Genomic DNA, 24,353 nt, shown 5'->3' with positions numbered 1-24,353 from the left:
CGAATACTGTGTCTCTAGTTATACAGACTCCAAGAGTCAGAACTTCCCTGACATTACACTGTCAAGCGTAGAGAATGCTTTGTCTCTACCGTTTCAAAGGCACGGTGGGACATCGCCGGTTCTGCTAGTTACCACCTAGACATGAGGAGGACACTTTTCTTGAGAATCTCTTCCATTCATGCAGTTTCTTGTAAATGTCAGTTTCCCTATTAGGTATGCAGACCTCATAAAAATAAAACAGACAAGGTCTCTGCTCCCAAGGAGTTCGCAGTCCAAGAGAGGAGAGCGACATGGAAACAAATAATTGCAGTATGGTGCGGTGAGGGTTAACGTGAGTGCGCCTAGCAGGCATAGCGGTGGCACAGGGGCAATCAGTTCTGTTTAGGAAGGGTCCACAGAAGGGGAGGAACTTGGGGAAGTTGGGTTTGAGGAGAGGAGAGCATCCCAGGTAAAGGAACACCAGCAGCAAAGAGTCTTATTAAATTCAGGGTGCTTGGAAAGTGGCTCAGCAGAGCTGAACAGAGGGTCCCTGAGACGGGAAGGAGAAGAGGATAAAGACCAGGATGGAGCCCAGGAGGAGACCACCACACCATATATTGGGTCCAATCTCTGGTTTTTTCTTTAAAACAAATGCTGCCCAATACAGGCATTCATAAGCATCTACCTGCATAGCACTAAGTGAGGGGTTCTGTGGGATAGGCCCCTAAGGAGCTTAAACCAAAGCTAATTGGGTGGATTAAACATACACACCACACAGCTAAAGAAAACACAAAACAACACACACACAAGTGCATAAAACTACAAATGGCACAGCATTAAGTGCCAAGGGAATTCACGGGTTCTTAGCTTGAGACAGAACTTAAATGCCATTTAATTAGAGAACTGTTCAAATGCTTGACTCCCCTTGACAACACCCTGTCAAATGCGCCCCCATGGGATGTGGGAAGTTCAGTCAGAAACCAGTCTAGTTGAGTCCAGAAAGCCCCGACCCCCATGGTGCCCGGAAGGCTTTTACAGCCATACAAGAGATCCACCTCAGACAAAAAGGGCCCTGAGCAGGCCCTTCTCTGCTGGTGAAACGGATGGGGCACAGCGAAGAGCACAGCAGCTGCCCGAAGTCTTCATCTTCCATCAGAGTCACAACCCACAGTAAAGGACATTTTCCACAGCATACTGTCTATTTTTATAGCTACTTTCTCAACAACCACCACCAAAAAAGCAAAACAAAACCAAACCAAAAAACAAACAAAAAACCCTCAAACTTTTAAATAGGCATTAATTTATCATTGGGATCTTTATGTATCTCTAGACTAAGGGTCTCATGTTGAGGTAAGAAGTACTCAGTTTGGCCTTTATCCAGACTCTTCCAGGCCTCTGGGGGACCCAGCTCCAGATTTAGGGTGTGAGAAAGCCCCTGACTTTTAGTATTTCAGACCATCCAAAAGTAAAGCCTGCTGGTCATGGATGGGCCGGACTGCGATCTCCCCTCGTGCCTTAGGAGCACGACCTCTCTGGTCCTGGCCGAGATCGCCCTGTAGTCCTTCACTGCCCTGTCAAGCCTACGGAAGGCACAAGCAGGGACACTCACCCTCATGGAGGTCTCGCCACCATGGGCCTGCTGCAGCCTGAAGACCTGGGCCACCATGTGCTCTGTGGAGGGGTGCAGCAGGATCCTTCGTGAGGCCAAGCCCACCATGACGTACCGGCCCATTGGGGACAGGCTCACAGAAATGGCATTGGGACCTGAGGACCAAGAGGAGAGAGACATTTCCCAGAGTTCTTGCTAGTACAAGGAAATAATTCTTCCTTCTAATCTTTTCTCTTCCTCTCTAATCTACAACTTCATTTGGTCATTGTGGGGTTATCGCGTAAGACTGCAGTGAGGAGTATAAGGAAAAGACAAGCTGAGTACTGAGTACAGTATCTGACATATAGAAAGTACTTAGTAAATGTTAACCATTGTTATAGAATCCATAACAGATTCACATTTAAAAACATTGGTATCATACTGTAAGCACTATTTTGAAATCTATTTTCATGTCACACATTATAAACGTTTTCCATCATTAAACACTATAAATGCCAAATGCTATTCTATCCTATCAATACACCATCACCTATTTAAGCAACTCTTCACAATTTGGTATTTTTCTCTATGATAAGTAATAGTACTGTGTATAAATCTTTGTATAGTTTTCTTTTTAAAAAATTTTATTTTTTAATTTTCATAGAGAGGGAAAGGGAGGGACACAGAGAGGGAGAGAAACATTGATAAGTTGCCTCTTGCAAGCCCCCACCTGGGAGTCTGGCTCACAACCGAGGCATGTGCCCTGACAGGGAACTGAACCAGCGACCTTTTGGTTTGCAGGATGATGTCCAACCCACTGAGCCACACCAGTCAGGGCTGTATAGTTTTCTTATTATTTCCTTAGAAGTGAGATTACTGGATCAAAGAAAAAATAAATTTTGGGGGCTTTTAATACACAATGCTAAACAGTCTTACAGTTTAATTTATGAGTGTTGCCCACTTCCCCAAGCCATGGCCAAAGCTCCTGCCTTAGTCCTGGCCATCACAAGAAGCATATCATTGATGCTATCGTGGTAGAGAGGACTTTTATCCTATGATTCTGTGCTGATTTGATGAGGCAGGACTCCTGCAAAGTGATCTTCCTCTGGTCAGTGCCCCCAGTGAGGCAGTATGGGACCATTACTCCCACCTAAACTGTGCCCCCCCTAGGAACGCCCATGCCACGGCACCAGCCTCCCTGTCACTAGATCAGGCTCCCTATCCCTTACCAAATCGCTTGGTGTAGAGCATTTCGCCCAAGTTGTGGGGGGCCAGGGAGTACACTGCCAGAATGCCTTCATCGGGAAAGCCCCTTTGGCTGCTGGGGATGAAAGCTGCCAGGAGCTGGCCGTCTGCAGAAATGTCACAGCTGGCGTCATTGTAGATCTTGCAGTTCTGCACCAGCACATTCACGGAGGCTGCATCAAAGAAAGAAAAGAGGGTAAGAATGTCTGAACCTGGTGGCGTGAAAAATGGGCCAAGAAATTTGGGGGGCTTTCCTGAGGGCCTGAAACCTCTCTAGAAATGCTGCAGGCTGCTTAATCAAACTAAAGGACATGTAACAAGCAACATGAGAGAGAGAGTAAAGATATGTCTCCTCTGCCACTTTAATAGGAAACTACAGAGAGTCAATACAACCACAACCACCTGCTGAGTCTTAGTTCACACTTAGGAAACATTACTTGAGAAATTAGATAAGAAAAAAGTTGTTTTAAATTGTTCTGGGAGAGCCACTCAGCAGCTTTGATAGTCCAAAAGATCAAAACCAGGATGAATGAAAACGCAAATGCACTGATTCCAAGAAAAAGGTGATGATACAGGTAAAGCTTCCTTGGGGCGTGACTCCTATTCTATACCAGCTTTGTGACCTTGAAGAAGGAACTCATTTCACAAGTTTGTCTTCCTTTCTCATTTGAGAGAGAACATTTACAGACATCAATCTTCTGGACAGCTCTTGCTAATACTGACCCCTAACTCCACAAGAGAGGATAAAGAGAAACAAAGCCTGGCCCTGGCTGGATGGCTGGTACCCCTTCCATTTCTCACTGTGCTCTATGCCTTATCCAGACCATAAGCTAATCTCCATGGGCAGCCCCAGCCTGCACCTGGCAGTCACTGAGAATTAAGCACGGGTCAGCCGGGCAGCAGGCTCAGCATGAGGGAGTGGGGTGCAGGGGTGAGGTGGGGGGGAAGGGGGAGGCATGTCTGCAGGTGGAGACAATCTGCTCCACACAAAGTGTGACTGTGCCTGTAGGCTTCGTTTCAGTTTTTATTTGAATCCTTCTGCAAGGCTCACTGAGCAATTCCATGCCAGGAAGAAGTGGCTTATCTTTGATGGGAGCCTGGAACCAGAGTGCTCACATCAGGGGACAAGCAGAACAATGTAACACATCCAAAGGGATAAAGCAACTTTGGGCTTTGTCTCATTTAGGTTTACTTTATATGCACAGGCAGAGAGACTTTACTCCTCTTATTTGAAGATTACTTGGATGTCTGCTGTCAGAAGAAGCAGTATGTCTGAAGGAAAAAAGGGGAAAAAAAAAAAAAAAAAAGCCAGGCTGAGATGCCCTCACCAGATACCAGGAGATCTACTCCAGTAAGCCAAGTGGCATGACCTGGGAGGTCAAGGGCAACTTTCCCCAGGAAATTACCTTAAATTCCCCAGGAAAACAAAACAGCCCTGGTCGGGTGGCTCAGCTGGTTAAAGTGACATCCTAATATGTCAAAGTTGTGGGTTCAATCTCTGGTCAGGGCACATACAAGAATCAACCAATGAATGTATAAATAAGTGGAACAACAAACTGATGTTTCTTTGCATTGCCCCCAACATCCATAAGTAAAAATAAGGTAAAACAAAACAGAAATAATTTTCAGGGGCCTTGAAGCATATGGGATCAGGGACTCGTGATTTCTAAAACTCTACATTCATCCCCCTTTCCCTGTGTGTTGCTAACAAACCACAGAGATGACAGAGTATATAAAAAAAGACATGAGGACACACAGATTAGGCTATTGTGCCAACTCTGGGGGGCTGACACCAACAGCACCATTACGCATAAAACCGAGGAGGGACCACAGGATGGTTCTGTTTGCTAACTAATAAAATAATAACATCCAAATACTCGCTGCCATCACCATTAGGGCTCTGTACTGCTCATCTTCCAACCCACCATCTGCTCCAGACTGCATGGCTAGATTTATCTAGTTAGCACTGAGTCTGTCTGCTCCTTATTCAGGGTCCCAAGCCTGCTGCCAAGAAGATGACAATCTCCTCCTCCTTCCCTGGATTGACACGTGATTCCATTTGGGGATACAGAACCAAGGGAACTGTGGGAAGCTTCAGGAGTGTGTCCATCTTTGTTTTCTAACCTTGATATTGGCACGACTCTTAGAAAGATAATAAAATGATGATTTAGACTGTAACCATCAAAGGCAGGGAGAGAAGCGAAGTAAAGAAATCATATTAAGTAGGACATGAAAATAAATATGGAAGGAGATGGGACTCTGTGGACTTCTGAGACAGCTTTGCAGTTACTATTTTATCCACATTTAATGTCTAAAAAATGCATGGTGGTTATTTCCTGAAAGTAGGCCTCTCTGTCTTGCTATTACAAAGATCTAGCTCATGTGTGTTAACATGCAATTCAGTCAAACATATAGAGCCTACGATGACCTTCAAAACGCACTACCAACATGAAAAAAATGCATTGTACTGCTCACTGTCATATTAATTTCTAAAAAGGGCTGGGAGAGGGGAAGAGAGGACATGTAAGGTTTTCCTTTTTCTGGAAAGTTTGGCTTTTAGCTCCTGAAAAACTGGGCACATAAAACAAAAAGCATTTGTCAGCCTCAAACCCAAGCCGCTGTTGGTGTTTGCACTGTATTATGATGATCGAGTCAACGGCCATCTCGCAAATTTTGTCCCCCCTGCAACTCCATCTAATTTCACAACTGCTCCCTGGTACAGCAGTGAGCTCACCGATTTGCATATAACAAATGAAAAGGAATGCTCAACATTAAAGCAGAGCGTCTCCAACAGCATGTTCTGTTTCAGAAATTGTGCAGCTAGTGTTCTAGGCTTTCACTTTTGCCCTAATAAAAGGGATGAGGTAGGCGCGCAGTGATTTGGTGGTTTCATTTCAGTGAGCACTGGGTGGTATGTTTACAATTTCATAGCTCCAATTAGCAACTTACATTTGCTGCTTGCTGTCTATTAATCTTCCACATGGAAGTGGAAATGTTCAGTTACAATGGTGAGTGGTCAATGCTGCAGTTCACTCATGCAGCTTCTCAGCAGGTTGGAATGTTGATGAGTTAATTTACACAAGGAGAGGTTTCTTAAATCTGTTACTTTTTGTGGGCCACAGGAAGAAATGCACTAATGACAAGGACAACTCATCCTTTTTGGACTCAACAATAACGTAAACAGGGAGAGAAAAAGGGGAAGTGAAATGTAGCCGAAGATGCTGGCGACCACTCACCACTAGAAACCTTTGTTCCTTCCCTGCCCTGCCTCACCACAGCAGCTCTCAAGCATTAGCCTGCATCAGAATCACCTGGAGGGCTTATTAAAAACAGTGCCGGGGTAAGGCTTCAGAATCTGCATTTCTAACAAGTTCCCACGTATCTGATGCTGCTGGTCTGGGGCCATACTTGAAAACTGCTGCCTTACCACCAGCCCTTGATCCCTCACCTGTAGATTCTGCAACACGGGAGGAGCGATGATGGGGCGGTTAGCTGTGCAGCAGAGAATGGAAACAAAGGCTCGGAAAGAAAGAATTTTCAAATCAAAACTGCTTAACAGCTTCAGTGGGGCAGCTCCAGGGGAGAAAAAAAACGATACAGAAGACAGCAGGAAGCCATGTTCCAGATTCTGCAATGTAATCTCCTTCTAATTATAAATGATTTCCAAGTGAAAATGCCCTAGCAGGGAAGGGGAGCAGTTAGAAATACTGATGCCTAAAGGAGCAGATGGTTCTGCCTTCCTATCAGTTCCATAAATTATAAACAAGCACCTTGTACAAAGATTGATTTATAGCCTGTTGCTGGCCAGCCAGTGAGGTCATGGGAGTGACTAGCAGGTGCAGTGCTTTGGCAACTATAAAACCCCAAAGGGGTTTAAATCAGCAGGAAAACTTCCTTTTGGCTATCTCTGAGCCCTTCCTACTTCAGAATAAGACCTCCTGCATGGAGAGCTCCAGGTGACACTCTACACACTCCCCCAAGGCACCACCTACTACATCCCTGTAGCGTGACTGACCCCATCCGACTCAGGGTATCCTAGTGACCAGTGTTCTTTACCCAACAAGGGGTGATTCTTAAAAGGTGTAATTCACACCTCCCCCCCCCCAAAACAGTTTCAAAGTTATGCATTGGGGGCCTCAGTCACAAACTTCTAAACTCTTTACACATAGTATCCCAACTGAAACAGGTGGCAAGAATCTTTAGCCTAACTCCAGAAATGACCAAAACCATACCAGCCTTTATTCAGACCAACCAGAAAACACAAGCAGTTACGAGCTAATGACAGGAGCCTCAGGTAAAAGTGACTATCATTCTAGAGGGCAATACCACGAAAAGAACACTGGCTGTCATCAGGCAAATGTGCCCTACCCTCCTAGAATGCAGGTTTTCTCCAAGGCCAAAACTCTTCAGAAAAATAGGGCACTTTTAAAAGTAGAATTCTCACACCACACATGATTTAAATAAGGGAGAAAGGTGAGCCAAACTAAATGAGTCAACCTGGTTGCACATGATGCTCTCTGATTAGCTCAGGTTTTACGGGAGCCATGACCAAAAGCTGTAAGAAGGAACACAGAAGGAGAATGATAGGAAGCTGTAGCTGGAAAGAGCTAAGAGGCTTGTACAAAAAACATTATGTTAAAGGCATCCAAAAAGGCCTCGTGAGCTATGCTACTAGCATATTCAGTGCCTTTGTTCTTCTGAATATTTTGCTTTTCTCTCAAGGAAAATGATCTCCAACTGCATAGAAGCAGCATGCTTAACAAGGGTCAGAAGCCCATGACAGATGAGGCAACAAGTTAAGGAAGCAATTGCCTTGTTTACATGAACATAACTCTCCAGAGGTAAAAAACATGGGTTTTCTAAGAGTACTGAAAACGGAGACAGGTGTGACTTTAGAATTATGGCCATACTCTCAAGGAATCACAGTGCAATTTCCAAGAAAAAGGCACGATAAAAATAGTGAACATTCACTGACCATTTACTACAGTAAGTGCCAGGTACTGTTCAGACTGCCTGACATGTATTAATTAATTTAATTTTCATAACAATCCAATAAGGTCTGCACTAGTATAATCCTCATTTTGTAGGCAAAGAAACCACATGCGGAGAGATTAAGTAACCAAGGTCACACTGCTAGATGGTGGCTGAGCAGGGATTTGAAGCTGGACAGTGTAACCCAAGAGTTCATGTGTTTGACCATCACAGGAGACTTGACAAGGAGAGTTATCAAAGAACTAACTTTCCTTGTGCTTATGGAAAAAAAGAGAAGGAAAAAGAGCAAGAGGACCATGCCTTTGTATAAAAAGTGTAAGGAATTCCATGCCCTGGCCGGGAGGCTCCATTGGTTGGAGTATCGTCCTGTATACCAAAAATGTTACGGGTTCAATTCTCAGTCAGGGCACATACCTAAGTTGCAGGTTCCTCCCCAATCGGAGCATGTATAGGAGGTAAACCGATCGATGTTTCTCTCTCTCTCTCACCTCCTCCCATTTCCTCCCTCTCTCTCTAAAAACAATAAATGTATCTATCCTCAGGTGAGGATAAAAAAAAGTATAAGTAACTTCACCACTATTTAAACTGTTTCAGACAAAGAAGAAAACCCTCCAAATTGTAACACAAGCATAACACTGATACCAAAACCTACAGATTTAAGAAAGAAGGATATATTCGTCTCACAAATATCAATGAAATAAACTTTAATGATAGTGAGCTACATGAAAGGAACTAAACATTAAAGACTATATCATGAACCAGGGTGGGATTTACTCAAGGAATGTAAGGATGGGTTCAATAGTACAGAATCTATTAACATAATGATCATATTATTAGATCAAAGGAGAGAAAACACATGATGATCTGCACTGATGCAGAAAAGGCAGGACTAAATTCAATATCCATTCTTGATTTAAAAAAAAAAACTCTCAGTAAAATAGGACTAGATGACTTTCTTAAAATGATAAATTATTTCTATTTAGTTCAACCCCAAAACAAGCAATACGGTTACTGAGAAAAAGTTGGATGTTTTCCTGTTAAAGTCAGGAACAATATGAGGATGACTGCTATTATTTAACATTGTTCTGAGGTTAGCAACCAATGCATTTAGACAAGAGAAAGAAATCACAGGTGTCAAACTTGGAATAGAGGGGGTAAAATTACTACTATTTATAGATAACACACTTAGAAAACCTATGATATTTAGATGATAACAACTATTAAACAAATTCAGTAAGATTTTTAATTAGCTCTGGATGGTAAGGCTCAGTGGATTGAGTGCTGGCCTGCAAACTAAAAGGTTGCCAGTTCGATTCCCAGTCAGGGCACATGCCTGGGTTGTGGGTCAGGCCCCTGGTTGGGGATATGTGAGAGGCAAGTGATCCAAGTTTCTCTTGCACATCGATGTGTCTCCCTTTTTCTCCCTCTCTTTCCCTTTCTAAAAATAAAAATAAAATCTTCAAAAATAAGCTTATAACAGTATATTTAAGAAAGGTATAGGATCAAATGAAGAAAACTTTTAACATTCCTAAGAATATAAAAGAAACCTGAAGAAACTGAAAATCATACCATGTTCTTACATTGGAAGATATAAAGATATTGAATCTCCTTAAATTAACTTACAAAGTTAATACAATCATAATAATTATACTAACAGGGTTTTTTTTTAAGGGGGAAAAAACAAGGCAGTTTTAAAGTCCATGTATAAAGACAAAAATGCTTGAGCAGGCAGGAAAATTTGATTTAAAAAAAATAACAAGAGGAGACTTGTCCTACCAGATTCTAAAACATAAAGCCTCAAAAGTAAACCCATGTGGTACTCTCACAAGGATAATCAGACAGATCCCTGGAACAGAACAGCCTAGAAACACATCTAAATACACACAGGAAGTTATTAATAGGATGACAGTGACATCCCAAACCAATGGAGACAAATGGATTATTCTATAAACTGTCTGGGACAAATGAGCAGCCATATCAAGGGAAAAGCTGGATCATACTTTGCTTCTTTGGGACTAGGTTAAATTTCCTAGTGAATCCAAGATTTAAAGGTAAAAAACTAAAATATAAAAGTACTATCTGATCTTCCTCATGATGACACAAAACCCAGGAATCATAAAAGGAAAGCTGGGTAATTTTCACTTAAATAATTTACTTACATAAATTCTATGAGAAAAACAACCCTCAGCAAAGTCAAATACAAATGACAACTAGGACATTCCTATTGTAAGTTAATTTTCTCATTTATAAAGCAGTCCAGTAAAACTGATAAGGAAAAGATCCGCAAACATAATAGGAAAAAAAAACATGTAAAGAAAGAACATGGGCAAGTGAGGAAAAGGCTACATGCATGGCTCAGTGTATGAAGAAGCACACAACCTGGTTCGTAATATGAGAAATACAAATTTAAAATACCTACATAATACTTTTTTACCTTTTAGATTTTCAGATATCAAAAAATATGATAATACATTTTATAAGCAAGAGTTTAGGGACATAGGCACTCTTGTAAACTGTAGATGGGAGTATAAATTCGTATTATATGCTCAGAGAGTGATTTAACAATATCTACTAAAATCACAAATATACATATTCTTCCTCCCTACAATTCCATTTCTAAGAATTTATCCTATAGACATACTTGCACAAGTGCAAATGACAAACTGTATCATGGTTTGTACAGCAAAAGATTGAAAACAACTTAAAAAGACCTCATCAGATAAGACTGCTTAAAAAATGACAGTACCTTTGAACAATGGAATACCATGCTGTTAATTAAAAAGAACTATATAAGCTCTTTATACACTGATATGAAAAGATCAAGATATATTGTAAAGTAAAGAAAGCAAAGTGCAGAAAGCAGTATAACATGCTGCCATTTGGGTTAAAGAGAAGGTGAAAAAACATTCATTTGTATTTGCTTATATATACATACAATATTCCTGAAAAGACATACAAGAAACTGCTTACCATGGTTGTCTCTGTGGAGGAGAGGCGGGTAGCTGGAATTAGGGCTGGTGAAATTTTCACTGAATAACCTTTTCTATTTTTAGAATTTCTGAATGATGAATGTATTTCAAATCATAGTATTTCAGATTATCATAAGTGAAGTTAATAAAATAAAGCAACAACATAACTGAAAATAAATTATGGTGAACAAGATCTGGGCCATAAATATAGAGATGAACAAGCAAACTTGGTATTTAATAAGGGTAAGGGTGGACTGCATTTGATTCCCATCAGAATGAAAGAGCCTATTATTGAACATGCGGGTTATGGATACTTAGGAAGAAATGACTGCTACTTAGGTTTCACTAAGAACAGAACATGAAAAATTAACCTCATTTTCATTGTTTGATAAGGATACCAAGAGTGGCATATTGGAAAATGCCATAGAGAATTATCTTGATTATTCTAAGGCATCTGACAAAATCTTAAAATACCTTGTAGATGAGAGAGAGAAATGTGGCGCTTAAGATGTAAACACCCAGCCCAGGCTAATTCATGAACCAGAATCGACAGAGAGGAAGTCCACAGTAACATACCACAAGGCTTCATACCATGTCCTAACTGATGCACCATTTTGTTAGCAATCTGAAGGAAGAGAGAGGATGCATGTTCATCAAGTTATTGGACAATGTAAGACTGAGAGGCAAAAAATGACTAAAGTTCAAATAGATGTTGAGAGGCAAGAACTAGGAATTGCAATTGATGCTATCAAGATAAAAAAAACACACCTGCTTTGGTTTTTAAAAGACTCAAATTGCACACGGTGCTACAGGACGGTAGTGCCCTGATTTATTAATAATTATCAAAGATTTTTTTAAAAAAGATTTTATTCATTTTTAGAGAGGGGAAGAGAGGGAGAAAGAGGGAGAGAAACATCAATTTGTGGTTGTATTTCGCATGCCCCCTGCTGGGGACCTGGCCTACAACCCAGGCACGTGCCCTACACTGAGAACAGAACCGGCAACCCTTTGGTTTGCAGGCTGGTGCTCAATCCACTGAGCCACACCAGCCAGGGCTAATAATTATCAAAGAATTTTAAGTGAGTGCAAACTCAGTAGTGGCTTCAGGAAAAACTGCTGAAATCTTAGGCTGAACTAACACAGTCAAAGCACCACTGTACTATGCATTGGACAGCTCTCGCCTAGAGATTTTTATTCTGTTCTGGCCTCCAAAAACTAAAAGGAAAGATGAGCAGATTTTGTCAAGGACTTGGACATCAGACCAGTAAAAGTCTGGCCTGAAAAGAAAGACTTAGAGGGAAATTGCTGTTTATCTTCAAACAGCTTGGAGGCCTGTCACTAAGAAGCAGCACCCGTTAGCCCTGGCCGGGTGGCGCAGTTCGCTGGAGTGTCAGCCTGTACACCAAAAGGTTGCGAGTTCAATCCCCAGTTGGAGCACACAGAGGAGGCAACTGACTAATGTTTCTCTCTCATGTTGATTTCTTTTTTAAAAATTGTATTTCTATTGTTTATGCTATTACAGTTATACCCACTTTTACCCTCTTTGCCCACTTCCACCCAGTACCCCCTTCTTCACGCAATCCCCATACTGATGTCCGTGTCCATGGGCCATGCATATATGTTCTTTGGCTAATCCCTGCAACCTTCTTTCATCTAGTCCACCTCTTCTCCAATAACTGTCAGTATGTTCCATGTATCTATACTTCTGTTTCTATTTTCTTCGTTATTTTGTTCAACAGACTTCCTATATAAGAGAGATCATATGGTATTTGTCTTTCACTGACTGGCTTGTTTCACTTAGCATAATTCCAGGTCTACTTATGCTGTCGCAAAAGGTTAAGAGCCCCCCCTTTTAACTGCTGCATAGTATTCCATTGTATAAATGTACCATGGCTTTTTTATCCACTGATGGGCATTTAGGCTGTTTCCAGATCTTGGCTATTGTAAATAATGCTGCTATGAAAATAGGGGCGCATATATTCGTATGTATTGGTGTTTTGGAATTCTTAGGATATACTCCCAGAAGTGGAATTGCTGGGTCAAAAGGCAGTTCCATTTTTAATTTTTTGAGGAAACTCCTTACTGTTTTTCACAGTGGCTGCACCAGTCTGCATTCCCACCAATAGTACAGAAGAGTTCCCTTTCCTTGCCAGGACTTGTTGTTAGTTGATTTATTGATGGTAGCCATTCTGATAGGTATGATCTCACATCAATTTTTCTATCGCTCCCCCGCCCCCTAAAATCAATAAAAACACATCCTCAGGTGAAGATCAAAACCAAATTTTTTTTTAAAGAGGCATCATTAGACTTATCCCATGGAGATTCAGAGGTAGAACTAGGACCAACAGGAGGAACTGACAACTTGATACAAGAAATGGTGACTTAGTAGAATAAAGAAGATGTTAGCCAGGAATTTAGCAGTGATGGATTAGGCATTTTCACCACAGTGTGAGCTATCATCAGAAACAAGTAGATGAATGGGAGAAGATATTCGCCAGGGATACATACAATAAGGCGTTAATTTACAATGGTTATAAAGAACTCATACAACTCAACACACACACACACACAAATAATAATAACATAAAAAAATAAAAATAAAAAAAGCAAACAATCCAATTAAAAAATGGGCAGAGGATCTGAATACACACGTCTTCAAAAATGACATACAAATGGCTCATAGACACGAAAACATGCTCAACATAACTAATCATCAAGTAAATGCAAATTGAAACCACAATGAGATTATCATCTCACACCTGTCAGAATGGCTACCATCAATAAATCAACAAACAGCAAGTGTTGGCAGGGAATATGGAGAAAAGGGAACCCTTGTGCATTATTAGTGCAAATGCAGATTGGTGCAGATACTATGAAAAAACAGTATCGAGTTCCTCCAAAAATTAAAAATGGAACTACCTTATGACCCAGAGATTCCACTTCTGGATATACATCCCAAAACACACAAAACACTCATTTGAAAGACTATGCACCCCTATGTTCATCATGGCATTACTTACAATAGCCAAGATATGAAGGTGTTCCAAGTGCCCATCAATAGATGAGTGGATAAAGAAGCTGTGGTACATATATATATAATAAAATATTACTCAGCCATAAAAAAGGATCGAAATCTTAACATTTGCGACAGCATGGATGGACGTAAAGGGTATTATGCTAAGTGAAATAAGTCAGATAAAGACAAATACCATATGATCTCACTTGTATGCAGAATCTAAAGAGCAAAATAAATGAACAAACATAGAAACAGAATCATAGATACAGAGAACAGACTGACAGTTGCCAAAGATGTGAGGAATTGAGGGGCTGGCTGAAAAAGGGGATGGAATTGAGAAGTACAAATCAGTAGTTAAAAAATAGTCACTTGGATGTAAAGTACAACATAGGGAAAACAGTCAATAATACTGTAATATTAATATTACAATAATAATATTATATTATTCAATAATATTGGCACTATGTGTAGTGCCAGGAGGGTACTTGAAATATCAGGGGGACAACTTTGTAAAGTATATGATTGCCTAACCAAACTATGCTGTACACCGGCAATTAATACAAAGTAATATTAAATGTAAAAAAAAAGAAAAGAAAAGAAATATTTAAGTAGAGGCTGAACTGTCCCTTCTCAGGAATCTGTAAGAGTCCTTCACTACACAGGAAGTGAAATGAGATGCCTGAAATGTCATAGTTCCAGTTAGACAAATGGGACACGGGCCTGTAGACTTCCCCAGAGGCTGGGAAATGAGTCTGTCAGGCAGACATATTTGCAAACATATACACATATCAGTCATGATCCTCTACTCCATTACACTCAGATCTGGATTAATAAATGAGTTTTAACACCACTGTAGTCTTTCCTCAAGGATCACAAGGTCAGCTCTCAGTTCCTATACTCCCTTCTCTTTCTCTCAGTTCGACCTAACCTTGTAGGCTTAGAACAATGAACTACCCATCAGTAAACGTCTTAGGGCACAGATATCTTCGTTTCTGTGTCCACCTCAGCATTGTTCCTACTAGTGTACCTGCCACTGATGACTGCTCTATACATGTTTGCTGAATTGCTTAACTGACAGTTGCAGAAATGGCACATGGTGATGAGCTTCTCAAGGAGATGATGAAAAGTCCAGTGTACACGGGTTTCTGAGCTCTGGCTCACCAGTAAGAGATACCCCTTCCACCAGTACCCCAAGTTCTACCTTGGCTTACCATTACTGATTTCTGGGAGGTCAAATTTAGTGAAGTCCCACCACTGGAGTCGGTAGGTAGTGTTGGCAATGTTACTGGCCACGGCAGACTGTCCATCACCAATCACAGCCCCTGGAGGAGAAGACAAAGAGAGCACATTACAGTATTTATCTACTTGCCTCCACTGAGAACATGAGTCAACAGAGAACTGGGATTAGTAGGAGAGAAGGAAGAAGAACCATGCTAAGGTTGAAGAAGGCGGGCGAGTCCCATCTGTCAAGTCCCTATCTCAAAGAGAAACCAGACATGTTTGTAAAGAACAATTCTACGTGGAAATATGGTCCCATTCATCAACCCCTCCCATTATTAACATTTACTAGTGCCAATAATGTGGCAGATAACTGCATATATCCTGTCTAGTAAGGTCACAATCTAAAAGAGACAGATAAGTTTTCATAAAAATGTGAGAAACAAAAAGTGGGAAAAAAATGTGAGAGGACACCATTAACACAGAAAAGCATTTTAGTTCCGGGATGTCTCTGTAGTAAGCAGCACTCTTTGGGAGAAAGCATCTCCTTCTTAGTACATGACCTTCCCAATAAAACATCTCAAAAGGAGGCTTTCTCTTGGGAAGAGGCAACCACCATACTGCTGACTGGATAGACAGTAAAAAACGAATGAGGCAATATTTGTTCATTTCTTCTGTACCCCTGGCATGTAACAACAGAAATGTATAAGCCTAGTTTTTCAGCATCAACATATTTTTATTAAGGCAATATTTTATAACCCCATCCCTACCCTACTCCACAAGAACATCCTTGAATCCAGATTTACTTGTAACATCTCACAGTTTAACTTTCCCTGAGATACACACTTCTGTATGACATTTTTCCCTTGGTAACCAATTAAATAAAAAATGGATTTTTTTTATAACAGGATGACACTTTAATTTGCAGTTGTATTTCATTTACATGAACATGTCATTTCCTCCTCCTCCTTCCAAGGTGCATTTCATACACAACCACCCTTCTAATCAGACAGAGCCAAACCCTCCTGGGAGAACATCCTTGTATGCTCGCCAACATAAATGGTATTCTCCACTGCAAATCAACTCCTACTTGGAGAAACTAAACTTGTTAGAGCTTACGAGTCTCTGGACAGTGGACAATTTTATACCTACATTCTTCAGTATCACTGTATTCTTCTTCTGCATATCGTCGCAAAAGGTCTTATCATCTGTTCCTTCTTTTCTTTTTAACTTTTAGACAACTGCATTTATTGCTCTGCTACTCCTGGTGTTTTCCAATTTTCCAATTCTTTCCTCAACTGGTCAAGAGATTGTTCAGAGAGAAAACGTTTTCTAGACAAGTCATGAAATATGAGAAAAGTACTCTTCTCTAGTTGCCGCAGGCATGAGAATACTTTTCAACATTAGTTTACTGATAGCGTCCCTGTCCCAGTTTCCATTTGTAAAGAAAGGTACAAATACTGTAACAGCTCATTTCCAAGATGATGATACTTGTAGGTTATGTATTCTCAACAAAGGTGTCATAGCCCCCATGGGGATGAAAACTGGCTCATGCGGGAAAAAAATCTTAGTACATCTGCTAGTTCCCTTACTAAGTACGCAGTATATAAACATATACAGCATATTTGTGATATTAAAATTTCATGGGCACAGAGATTAGAAAAGATTAGATATTTAGAAATATCTAAAGAGCCTCCTCAGGAAGATAATAATGAAACAGAGGTTGAGAAATACTGTTCTAGAGAAAAACAATATCCCCCAAAACAACATATTCTTTAATTAATCTTACAGATTCAAAGACATACACTCAAGTGGTCCTGACTTCCCTAAGGCCCAAAGTAGACAGCATTTGGGGGGTGCTGTGAGTCCACTGACCTCACACCCCTCTCAAGGGTCCTATGGCACATCACTCAAACGAGGTAAATACATGTCCTTCCTTTTAACCTTTACAGAAAATTCAATTATTATTATATCTGATTGGAAACTTCTGCTAAACTTCTGGGTCATGAGGAGGTTAAGATTCCAATTGGACTTTCTTAATAGGTACTTTCTTGAATTTTACAGATCTCCTTGATAATGAAAACCATCTTTCAATTCTAAGGTCTTCCCAGGAGTATACCTTCTCCTTAGTGGCCAGAGGCCTACTAAATGGTTGGGGTTCAAGAACATTTATTTATTTATTTATTTATTTATTTATTTATTGAGAGGGGAAGGGAGGGAGAAAGAGGAGAGAAACATCAAAGTGTGTTTGCCTCTTGGGCACCCCCTACTGGGGACCTTGCCTGCAGCCCAGGCATGTGCCCTGACTGGCAATTGAACCCGCGACCCTTTGATTCGCAGGCTGGCGTGAGTTTTTTAATAGGGTGATACTTTTTCTTCTTCATGTTCTCAGCACTCTGGCACTATTGGCAGAAACATGCTTGGTTGAGAGACAGGCTTAGTTGCCTGCACTTCCCAGGACAGATTTATTAAGTTTCGCTCTGACCCAGGCTCAATTCCACTGAGCTTATGAACTGTTCCCCTGGCTTGCTTATCTGATGGTTGACATCTCCCTTTGACCACTAGTCTCTCTCAAATTACTTTAGTTCCTTACCGTTTCCTTTCACTTCTCATAGAAAAGCATATAACCTAAAACGGAAGAAGGTGAGTTGATTTTCTTCGTATATGATGAATGAAATGCTAGTTGCTAAAAGATGGTAGAAAATAAATTGAAAAAACAAACCCCATATTCTAGGTTTAAGATATGGAGGAGAAGATGAGAGTTATGAAACAAAAAACGGTTAAGGAAAATACCAGATGCTTTATGAACTGTGGACCTGCAACTGGGAACACAAATGATTAAGACTCCAACTCACAGCTCCAGAAGAAACATCCTGTGTGTGCCTCAAGAAACGTCTCCTGGGGAACAGCTGTGCAATAAAATAAACGTGTGTGTAATAGACTGGGGAGGTGTGTTCTGCCAGTAGTGCCAGAGTGCTGAGAAGAAAAGCAGCCTGGCACCGGAGAGAATCAGGTGTCAGTGCCATGTAAACATAGATTCGGGAGCTAAAGATGCCAGCGACAGATTAGAGCATTGTTACCGGGTTCTCTTCTGCAAGAACTACAGGCCAACCAAGCCTGCCTCTCAGGACATCACGAAGAAAAAGTATCACCCTGTTAAAAAACCCAACCATTTAGTAGGCCTCTGGCCAGTAAGGTGAAGGTATAGGAAATGTGTCAGAATGAGTTAATGGACTGAGGTACAAGGTATTTATATAGGAGGCACTTAGCTTCAGAAACCAAATCCCGAGAGACTGCTGAGGGATTTCTGAGGCCGCAAGGCTTTCTCCGTAACAACTGAATGGAATAAGCTAGCCTCAGGTTTCTCAACCTCTGCTGTTGGTATTCTGGGCCACATGAAGTTTAACAAAGTTAAACAAAGAAGTTTAGGGGGTGTGGTGGGTCTCATGCATTGTAGGATGTTTAGCAGCATGCCTGGCCTCTCCTAATAATAATAATAATAATAATAATACCACTACCTACAACTTATAGGGCTGTTGGGAGAACTTCCTGAAACAATAAATGTAATGTGATGGCAAATAGTAAGTGTCTAATAAATGACAACCACTAAAATTAATTTTGATCATTTACTCTAATCTCTGTATGCTTTTCCTCTATGGGTACAGCTCTGAAATCAAGAGCTCAGAGAGGTCCTTTTGTAAGAGACTGGCCCAAACAATGTGCCAGCACCACGGCTTAATTCTAAGGTCAAATGTCTAAGACCTGGACTCTTTACAAAGTATGCTGTCAGACCACAAGGGAATTAAAATAGAAATCAGTAATAAAAAGATAACTGGAAAATCCTAAAATACTTGGAAATTAAGCAACACTTTTAAGTAACACATGGCTCAAAGAAGACATCTGAAGAGAAATTTTAAATATTTTGAGCCCTGACTCATGTGGCTCAGTGGGTTGGGCACCATCCCACAGACCAAAAGGTCACCAGTTCAATTTCAGGTCAGGGCACATGCCTGGATTTGCAGGCCAGGTCCCCACTTGGGGGCGTGCCAGAGGCAACCGATCAATGTTTCTCTCCCTCTCTTTCTGCTCCGCTTCCACTCTAAAAATACACAAATAAAATATTTTAAAAATTTATTATTAACAAATATTTTGAACTAAATGAAAATACAACTCATTAAAATCTTGGGGTGCAAAAAGGGAAATTTACCACATTGAATGCATATGTTAGAAAATAAGAAATATCTACTGTAAAATCTATAATTTAAGCTTCCACCTTAGGAAATGAAAAAAAGAGCATATTAAATCCAAAGTAAGCAGAAGAAAAGAAATAAATAAAAATGAGAAACCAATGAAGCTGCAAGCAAGAAATCAGTAGAGAAAAAAATATTAATGAAAACAAAAGCTGGTTCTTTGAAAAGATCAATAAAATCAATAAACCTCTAGCCAGGCTAAGAAAAAGAGAGAGGAAATACAAATTATTAGTATCAGAAACAAAAGAGGGGCCATGACTACTGACCCTATGGACACTAAAATGATAATGAAGGACTACTATAAACAATGACATCTGCCAATCTAATGACCTAGATGAAACAGGCCAATTACTTGATAGACGCAGGCTACAAAATTTATACAAGAAGAAACAGATATTATGACTAGGCCTGTATCTATTAAATTGATTCAATCATTAATAGCTTCCCAAAACAGAAAGCACCTAGGCCCAGGTAGGTTCACTGGTAAGGTCTACCAAATATCAAAGGAAGAAATTCTATCAAATCTCTACAATCTATTTCAGAAAACAGAAGCAGGAATATTTTCTGACTCACTCTATGAGGCCAGCATTACCCCAATACCAAAACCAGTAAAGACATTGAAGAAAAAAAAAACCCCTACAGATTAATATCTCTCATGAACATACACAGAAGCAAAAATCCTCAACAATGTATTATCAAATTGAATCCAAAAAAATGTATTAAGAAATGTATACATTATGATGCAAGTAGGATTTACCCCAGCTATGCAAGGCTGATTTCACATTTGAAAATCAATTAGTATGATTCACCATATCAATAGGATAAAGTATTTCTTATGATCATATGAATAGATGCAGGAAAAGCATTTGACAAAATCTGAAACCTATTCATAATAAAGACTATCAACAAATCAGAAACAGAAAACTTCCTCAATTTGATAAAAGTCTACAACTATAACTATACAAGTGTATGATGGCAAAGGATGATTTGACTTTGGGTGGTGGGCACACAATGCAGTATACAGATCATGTATCATAGGAATGTACACTGAAACCTATATAATCTTATTAACCAATGTCACTCCAATAAATTAATTAAAAAAAAAAACTAACATTCAACTCTTGTTATAGCAAATGCCACATGCCATTTTTCAGAACAGTAGAAAACTTAACCACCCTTTTGCTTTCTTGAGTCATTAAATCTGTGGTGCTGATAAAAAAATAATAATAAAAAAATAAAATCATAGGTAATGTGAAAGACTATATGCTTTTTTCCCTGACTGGGAACAAACAAGGATATTTCCTCTTACCATTCCTCTTCAATATTGTACTGGAAGTCCTAGCTAGTGCAATAAGACAAGAAAAGTAAATAAGAAGTATAAAGATTGGAGAGGAAGAAATAAAACTGTCTTTATTTACAGATGATACGACTGCCTATGTAGAAAATCCCAAATCAAATAACAAAAAGATTAACTCCTAGAACAATTAAGCCATTATATCATGGTTGCAGCATACAAGGTTAATATACAAAAAGTCAACTGCTTTCCTGTACACCAGCAATGAGAAAATGGATAATAGGAATTTGAAATTAAAAATACAATACCGTTTATATTAGATCACAAAAAGAAATACTTAGGTATAAATCTAAAAAATATTATGCATAAGAACTATATGATGAAAACTACAAAACTCTAATAAATCACAAAAGGTCAAAAAGATTTCCAATAAACATTGGGAAGATATTCCATGTTCATAGACAGAAGACTCAATGTTAAGATGTCATTTCTTCACAACTGGATCTATACAGTCAATGTAATCCCAATCAAAATCCCAGAAAACTACTTTGTAAATATTGGCAAACTGATTCTAAAGTTTATCTGGAAAGGCAAAAGGATCCAGAATAGCTAATACAACATGCAAGGAAAGAACAAAGTTGGAGGACTGTCACCATCGGACTTTAAGACTTACCATAAAGCTATAGTAATCAAGATAGTGAGGACTAGGCAAAAGAACAGACAAATAGATCAATGGAACAGAATAAAAAGCCCCAAAATAACCCCACACAAATATAATAAACAGGTCTTTGACAAAGGTGCAAAGGCAATTTGATAGAGAAAGAATAGTCTTTTCAACAAAGGGCGTTGAAACAACTGAATATCCACATGCCAAAAAAATGAATCTAGACACAAGCCTTACACTTTTCAAAAATTAACTGAAATTGAATCATAAACCTAGACATAAACACAGAACTATAACATTCATAGTAGAAAATCTACATGATCTTAGATTGGGCAAAGACATTTATGATAACACCAGAAGTACAATCCATGAGAAAAAAAGTTGACAAATTTGACTTTATGAAAGCTCAATTTTTCTATAAAATTAGGATTGCTCTAAAAAAAAGACTATTAAAAGAGAATGAAAAGACCAGCAATACACTGGGGAAAAAAATCTTTGCAAAATACTTATCTGATAAAGAACTGGGATCCAAGATATACAAATAACAATTAAAACGCAACAATAAGAAAAGAACTGGACTTCAAAAATGGACAAAGTGCCCTGGCTGGTGTGGCTCAGTGGATTGAGTGCCGGCTTGAAAACCAGATGATCACTGGTTTGATTCCCAGCCAGGGCACGTGCCTGGGTTGCGGACCAGGTCCCCAACAGGGAACACACGAGAGGCAACCACATATTGATGTTTCTCCCCCTTTCTCCCTTCCTTCTCCTCTAAAAATAAATAAATAAATAAATAATCAATCTTTTAAAAAGAAAATGGATAAAGTATCTGAACAGGCACCTCACCAAAGAAGATATACAGATGCATATGCACACAAGCATATGAACGATGCTCAACATCAATCTCCATTAGGTAACTGCAAATTAAAATAACAATGAGGAACTACTACACATCAGAATAACTAAAATCCAAAACACTGATAATAACAAATGCTAATAACAAATGCTGAAGAGGATGTGAAATAACAGGAATTCTCATTCATTGCTGGTGGGAATACAAAATGATATAGCCACTTTGGAAGACAGTTCAGCAGTTTCTTGGAAAACTAAACATATTATCATATCATCCAGAAATCATGCTCCTTAGTATTTATGCAAATGAGTTGAAGCATATATCCACATATGTATATTTATAGCAGCTTTATTCATAAGTGCCAAAACTTACAAGCAACCAAGACTTAATAGGAGAATGGATAAACTGTGGCACATCCATACAATGGAATATTATTCACCTCTGAAAATAAATGAGGCATCATGCCATGAAAATAAGGCAGGTTAATAAGAAGGCAGGAAAATTTCTTGGCAAGTGGAATGGGAAAACGGAGACAGACAGAAAAATGGTCGAGCAATTTATAGCCAGATAATAAACTACAAGGTCCTGTCTTCTGTAACCAAGGACACTTAGAAGCAAATGATTTATACATTCTAGACCATGCTGGGGGCAGGCTAGCCTTGGTCCTAGTCTCTCCTCAGTGACATTCTTTGAAGGTGAAACTACCCAGAGAATGACCCTGATCCTTCTATAAGCTCATTTTGATACATCAGCACATCAAAGGACACATATGGAAAGCTGATGAATATTCTGACTGAAACCTCCCCTAACATTCTCCACCTTTAGAAAACAGATAAAAACCTTTAAGACAAAGGACTCAGTGCACACTCTCCCTTGAGCACACATGATTCCCCCCTACCCTTTCATTAGGCATGTATCTTTGTACCTTTTTCCTAAGCTCTAAAGGTTCCCAGGAAACTTGCAACCAGGGGAGCAGCAGGCAGTGGCAGCTTACCCAGGGCTAACCCCCTGAACCTGTCTCCGAGGGCCCTTCTTTTGCCTCTGTAACTTGATTCCTGAGTCCACGTAGCTCAGCTGGCTCGCTTCTTCCTTCTCTGTGACTGTCTTTCTAACGGGTTAAGGCAGCCTTGCCTAGCCCCACTCCTGTTGCTGTGATCTTGCCTCTTCTATTCCTTTATTTCACTGTCCCCAGCTTTAATAAATGTACTATCAAAATCACCTGGACCCGTGTCGTGAAATCTTCCCTGCTTGAAGTTAAGAACCCACATCTTCCAAACCATGCTGGGGCAGACCCACCTTGGTCCCAGTTCTTTTCCGGTGACAAAGAGACATGCAGAAAATTTAAATATGTATTGCTAAGTGAAAGAAGCAAAAAGCTATATACTGTGTAATTCTAATTATGTGTCACTATGGAAAAGGCAAAACTATGGACATAGTAAAAAGATCAGTGGTTGCCAGGGGTGTGGGTATGGGGAGAGATGTAGAGCTGGAGCACAAGGAGATTTTTGAGGGCAGTTAAATTATTTTGTCTGCCACTACAATGGTGAATAAATGTCATCATACATTTGATAAAACACACAGAACTTACACTAAGTGTGAACCCTAATGTAATCTAAGGACTCTGGGTAACAATGACATGTTAATGTTTATGAATTACAACAAAGGTACCACTCCGGTTCGTGGTGAGAGTGGCTGTGTGTGTGTGTTGGGGGAGAAGGTATATAGGCCTTCTCTGTACTTTCCACTCAATTTTTCTGTAAACCTATACTGCTCTTTAAAAAGCCCTTTGTCACATTTTGCTGTATGTAATGAGCACCCATGTTTTTGTGCACATTATACATGGGAATACTATGCCATTGTTATACCCATGGTATATAGTCAATATACCCACGTATAATGTGCATCCTTATTTCTTTCCCTCAAAAATTTGGCAAAAAACTACGCATTATACATGGCAAAACATGGTAATTTGACACAGACAGACAGACACCAAGGCTGTCATTCATGTTCTAGAAACAGCAGCTGTCCACAAGGATACCTATTAATCAACCGGAGTTCTTTTTCTAGAGCTTCAGAGCAGAAGAGTAAATAAGGATTATTTTGAAGGGAGACAAAACGGAGGGAAGGCGGGGGCGGGGAGGGGGGGAGGAAACTTAAACCCAGTGATCCTGGCCAACTATCAAAGAGCAACAATGGCATAAACCAAGATGCCGAGGCTCATTCTCTGAGTCAGGTCTTCAACTTGTAGGCCAGAAGCCTCAGTATTGAGTCTGGGATAAAAATCTCAA

General features: G+C 39.9%; 1 protein-coding gene across 8 annotated transcripts in view; it reads right to left on the bottom strand.

Annotated features, from left to right (window-relative positions):
- The window catches only part of AMBRA1 (autophagy and beclin 1 regulator 1), a 176,286-nt gene that overhangs the window by 25,834 nt on the left and 126,099 nt on the right, over positions 1 to 24,353 (bottom strand). For all 8 annotated transcript variants that reach the window (XM_054587072.1, XM_054587075.1, XM_054587076.1 and 5 more), the window contains 3 exons: positions 15,001 to 15,111; positions 2,797 to 2,985; positions 1,589 to 1,743 (listed from right to left, as the gene is read on the bottom strand). In XM_054587072.1, coding sequence (XP_054443047.1) covers positions 1,589 to 1,743; positions 2,797 to 2,985; positions 15,001 to 15,111 — 455 coding nt within the window. The remainder of the gene's footprint in view (positions 1 to 1,588; positions 1,744 to 2,796; positions 2,986 to 15,000; positions 15,112 to 24,353) is intronic.

This window comes from Pteronotus mesoamericanus, unplaced genomic scaffold (assembly GCF_021234165.1).
Source record: "Pteronotus mesoamericanus isolate MK-2021 breed Mesoamerican mustached bat unplaced genomic scaffold, CSHL_Meso_final scaffold_1066, whole genome shotgun sequence".
Lineage (NCBI taxonomy): Eukaryota > Metazoa > Chordata > Mammalia > Chiroptera > Mormoopidae > Pteronotus > Pteronotus mesoamericanus.
The sequence above is the reverse complement of the archived record's forward strand: the minus strand, read 5'-3'. Positions and strand labels throughout refer to the sequence as shown.